This window comes from Xiphophorus hellerii, chromosome 13, assembly GCF_003331165.1.
Source record: "Xiphophorus hellerii strain 12219 chromosome 13, Xiphophorus_hellerii-4.1, whole genome shotgun sequence".
In the NCBI taxonomy this organism is placed as follows: Eukaryota; Metazoa; Chordata; class Actinopteri; order Cyprinodontiformes; family Poeciliidae; genus Xiphophorus; species Xiphophorus hellerii.
The window spans coordinates 8,805,648-8,810,938 of record NC_045684.1 but is presented as its reverse complement, the minus strand read 5'-3'; the positions used below and the strand labels follow the sequence as shown (position 1 = coordinate 8,810,938).

General features: G+C 35.7%; 1 protein-coding gene across 1 annotated transcript; it reads right to left on the bottom strand.

The window, feature by feature from the left end:
* Nucleotides 1-3,866: 3,866 nt before the first annotated feature.
* Nucleotides 3,867-4,727, bottom strand: LOC116730979 (gastrula zinc finger protein XlCGF57.1-like; the record flags this gene model as incomplete). The annotated part of the gene is made up of 1 exon (XM_032580554.1): nucleotides 3,867-4,727. A coding segment is annotated over one exon (786 nt), but the record flags the coding sequence as incomplete, so codon positions are not given.
* Nucleotides 4,728-5,291: the final 564 nt, after the last annotated feature.

Sequence of the window (5,291 nt, the reverse complement as noted above, 5' to 3'; positions counted from 1 at the left end):
GGGCATGGGCATTATTCTTTTCAATGTATGTCTATTTAACACATATTTTACACATTTGTGGTAAGTAAAAAGAGTAATCCATTGTATTTTCATTAATATGTTTCATACTAATCACATGATCCATATCAAGTAACTGTTAGTTTAAAAAAATCCAGCTAATTACAGAATTAGGCTCTAAATCTTGCCTCGTTTTTTCAGTCATTGAACGATTTTGCCTGCCACCTGAAGGCAAAGTTACATACAAACAGGTACTGAAGTTGACGAAGAAATATTCAGCGACCTCCTTAGACAAGGCAATGTGGTACTGACAGTTTTCTGCTATGATGGTGAGATACCAAAGCAAATTAAATCAACTGTTATACAGATTTTACCAAAGAATGTCACTGATGTCTATTGTCTCTTTCTTCAGAGTTCTCAGAATGGTCATCTGCTTCTGAGTCTGACTCGAGCTTCGACTCAAATGCATCAACATCAACAATACTAATGGATGAGATACCACGCAAGAAGCAAAAACCTGAGAATCCTAATAACTCAATGTCTGCTAAGAATGTAACAACATTTTTTGTCTGCTAACACATCTAGTAAGTACCTAGATATATCTGAAGATAGTTGACTGTTCAGAGTACTCATAAAGTTCTGATATTATATCTGAAAACTTTTATAAATTTGTCCTCAGGCTATGACCAAGAAACGGCCTCGCTGTTACTTCTCTTACATCTCCTTCCACCGCAACCAGGAGGACAGAAGTCTCCAAAAATCAGTGCAAGTGATGCAGTTGAGAGACTTGTTGTCTTTCATAAGGTAATTGAAATTTAAAATATGCAAAATTATCTGTCTATTTCCTTTTATAGACATGCATAAATACAGATGTTTGAATGACAGCTTTGAAGATGTCTGGGCATACTTACATTTATTTTCGATGTAACGTGTATCGTAAAGCTGTATGTTTTGTTTCTTATGTTTGGTGTATATCTTTTTAATTTTAGTCATGCTGCAGTTTAGAGGAGCATCTCCGGGGTCAACAGGGTCTGCAGCCATACCTCCTTGCTGTTGGGCGTCAGAGAAGCAAGATTGACAGCTTCTACATCGTCATGGATAAGTGCCTCATCCCATGCCAGACAAACGGTTCTCTTGGAGCATTTGATGAGCTATTCAAAGCACATTTTGTGAACATTGTCTTTTCTCCTATTCTCACTATGGGTATGACGATATATTTGAAGCATTTGATTGTTGAACACCATAAACTCTTTAAGTTCTTATATTCACATCAAAATTTGATACCTAAGCATCATTTTATGATCCACTATCCATCTTCCATTAGGAAAATAGGTCCATTGTTACATATGTGGTCTATGAGGTTTGAGGCTAAACACAAAATGTTTATAGAATATTTTAAAAACTTTAAAAATATAACCAAATCACTTGCGAAAAAGCATCAGATGGCCACAGCTTATCATTGGGAAACAATAAGTATTAAAGAAAATGAGCATGGGCCTCTCAAACCATTTTCACTTAAAGATGAAGATGTGGTCAACAAAGAAATGCTTCAAATGATTTCATCAGGAGATGTTTTCTCAACCAGCTGGGTTAGAGTTGAGGGTGTTGAATACAGACCAGGACTTGCTGTTTGCAGCACAATTCAAGATGAGATGCCAGTGTTTTGTCAGATAAGTGATGTACTTTTAGTTGACAATACCTTTCTTTTGTTATCTAAACAGCTATTCACATAAACATTTGATGATCATCATCATGCTTTCAGGATTGTTCAAAGTGAAGAATTTAGTAAAGAAAACTTAAATTTCATAAGCCTTTTGATATTCAAAACTCTTATGGCGTTTCTAATGAATGCTTGTTCATCGTACCACAATTTAAAATGTTGGAAACACAGCTGCAAAAATAAAGTGTTCAAAATTGATGTACTTGTGTCAAAATTTTTTCTTAATAATTATAATTAATCATAATCATAAAGTAACTTTTTTTGGAGTAAATAAAACTTGAAAGTGTTAAATCAACACTAAAAGTGGTACATTTTGTTCTTGGATCAGTGTTATCCATTATATGGATGAACCCTGTTTTGTGAGTTAAATAAGTAACTCTGATAAAGTGTTAAAATTTTAACTATATTGAAAGTGTTAATTTAACTCTGAAGAGTGTGGACTATATAAACACTGAAAAAGTGTTAAAATCCACTCTGTGGGAGTTAAATTAACACTGGGCTTTTTGCTGGGATCCTAGGTAAGTCCTGTTTGGTGGAAAATATAGTTAATTGTTTCCTAACAACAGACACAGAGGAGTTCACTGTCTCCCTTATTTTCACCGTTTTATTAATGAAAAAGGTGGTCAATTTGTCACAGGCCTCAGAGGAGAAAAATTTACAGTTAACAGAAGAAGGTGGATTTGTCAATCTGTCAACAATCAAGAACAGAGCACGAGAGTTGTTGGCAGAGGTAGAGATGACATTTGGGAAAAAAAAAACTCTTGCATTTCTCAGTTTATCTTTGAAGATATCTAAATGGGTTTGTACTTTAGTTTTACGCCACCGACGTTCTGCTTTCCGGGACTCTTTTTTTTCCCTTTTCTAACTGACTCAAAATTTCTCCAAGGTGGTTTACGTTTCCCAGAGATTACTTTTGTAGTAACAGGAGCAATGGTGTCAATAACCTTCTGAATTGTAAAAATAAACTTGTCTGTTAAATCACTCAGAGAAGTACAGGAGTGTATAGCAGTTGAAGGAACAGCCTGAATAAATCGATCGGCAGTAGTTTCTGTAATGCATCTTTTTGAAATAACTTGTGTATGGTTGTCTTTTTGAGCAGGGCAGACTGATAGAAGCTGCTACACAATCGGCGCCATCGGACCTTTGACTAACAGCAGGCAAGGCAGGTTTGGTGCCTTGCTCAAGGACTCAACAACTGAGATGGATGTGGGGAGTTTGAACCGGCAACCCATCAGTTACAGGAACCACAGTGGCTACAACCAGTTTAGCTGTAGTACCACCATCTACTGGGTTCAAGTATGAGGAACAACATACACTAAAGGAAAACTCAAAACTTTTAATCTTCAATGAAATGTTACACTTTAACTTCTTTCTAAAATACATATATAAATACACATAAAAATTGTTTCAACATAAATGCATGCAGCAAAAAAGAGCAAAATATTACAGCTAAAACTAGATAAAAAAAGCAAAATATTAAAAATAATCACATGTACTTTGTGCAATCAATGCATGAAAATTAGTTTGTGGTGAATCTTGCATTTTCTTTAAAGTACAAATGCGTTTTCTTTCATTTGAAAAGATTTTAATTAGGTAGAGTAAAACTGGTTACAATAAGTTGAAAGAAATCTCATTTTACTTTAAAGACAAAAATATCACAAATACTTTTTTTGCAGATGTTTTGAAAACACTCAATTCTGTACATTCTATTGTTGATTTCAAAAACTACAAAAATAAACCCCACAAACTCTCTATTGTACAGAATAACACAAATCAATCCCTCAAGTCCAATCATGTGAGAATGTTCTGGAAGGGAGTCCATGTCCGGTCAAACTCTGTTAATGCATGAAATAGTCAGTGGGCCCCCAAGCCTCTTCATCTATCAGCATCAGTACTGGCACTCCTCAGGGCTGTGTGCTGAGCCCTCTGCTCTTCACGTTGTACACACACAACATGCAGTTTGACATAAACAGTATTTTAATACAATAACATACAGTTTATCATTGTTGTTTTTTGATACAGAATATACCAAAAAGAACAAGAAAGCATCTCTGAAGGAAAATGTGTCATGGTTGCACATCTCTAAGTATCCAAATGAACACATTTAACAAATACAACAACTTTCAGCTTTATAGACATGAAACCCCTCCAGTCTTTCATTCTAGTTTTAAACCAAATCAGTTCTTTAGTGAACCTCAATATAGGACATGTATGGAAAATACTTCTACTGCTTTTCACCTGTGTGAATCCTCATGTGATGAGTTAAATTCTGTTTTCGACTAAAACCTTTTCCACAGTTCACACATGAAAACGGCTTTTCACCAGTGTGAATCATCATGTGCCGAGTTAAAACCTGTTTTTGACTAAAACCTTTTCCACAATTCACACATGAAAATGGCTTTTCACCTGTGTGAATCATCATGTGCGGAGTTAAATGCCGTTTTTGACTAAAACTTTTTCCACAATTCACACATGAAAATGGCTTTTCACCGGTGTGAATCATCATGTGCCGAGTTAAATCCTGTTTTCGACTAAAACTTTTTCCACATTTCACACATGAAAACGGCTTTTCACCAGTGTGAATCATCATGTGCTGAATTAAATCCTGTTTTTGACTAAAACTTTTTCGACACTTCACACATGAAAACGGCTTTTCACCAGTGTGAATCATCATGTGCTGAGTTAAATGCTGTTTGTGACTAAAAGCTTTTCCACAATTCACACATGAAAACGGCTTTTCACCAGTGTGAATAATCATGTGCTGAGTTAAATCCTGTTTTCGACTAAAACTTTTTCCACAGTTCACACATGAAAACGGCTTTTCACCTGTGTGAATCTTCATGTGCTGAGTTAAATTACATTTTTGACTAAAACTTTTTCCACAGTTCACACATGAAAAAGGCTTTTCACCAGTGTGAATCATCATGTGCTGAGTTAAATGACCTTTTTCACTAAAACTTTTTCCACAGGTCACACATGAAAACGGCTTTTCACCCGTATGAGTTCTCATATGAACATCAAAAACAGATTTGAAAGTCAAACGCTTTTTACAGATGACACATGAGAAAGGTTTTCTTCTTTCCTGATTTTGGTTCTTAGCTTCCTGGAAGATGACTTGGTTCCTGTTTGGTTCTGATTCAGTGTGGTCTGTTTGCTCATCAACAGGAACCAACATGCAGGTATCAGTCTCCTGTTTTAATTCAATCTGTTCTTCAGCCTGACTGCAGTAAACTTCTTTCTCTTCCACTTTTATCTGCTGGTGTTTCAGATCCTCCTGCTCTTCTTTTATCTGATGATCTTCAGGCTCTTCCTGTTCTTGTTTCACCTGCACAGGTTCTAACTCCTCCTGGTCCAGAGTGGATCTCCTCTCCTGGTTATAAACGTTACACTTCAGGGAATCTGGACAAGAAAATAGAGCAAAAGAGTAATTGTTAACTTTACTGAAGTAAATCGTTTAAGGCAGAAATTAACAAAAATCCATTTGAAAATTCAAGAGCGTAGACAGAGATATAGATGAATCGACATATCCAGCTGACATTTGGAGAATTCTCAAATGAACGGATTTTAAACAAAT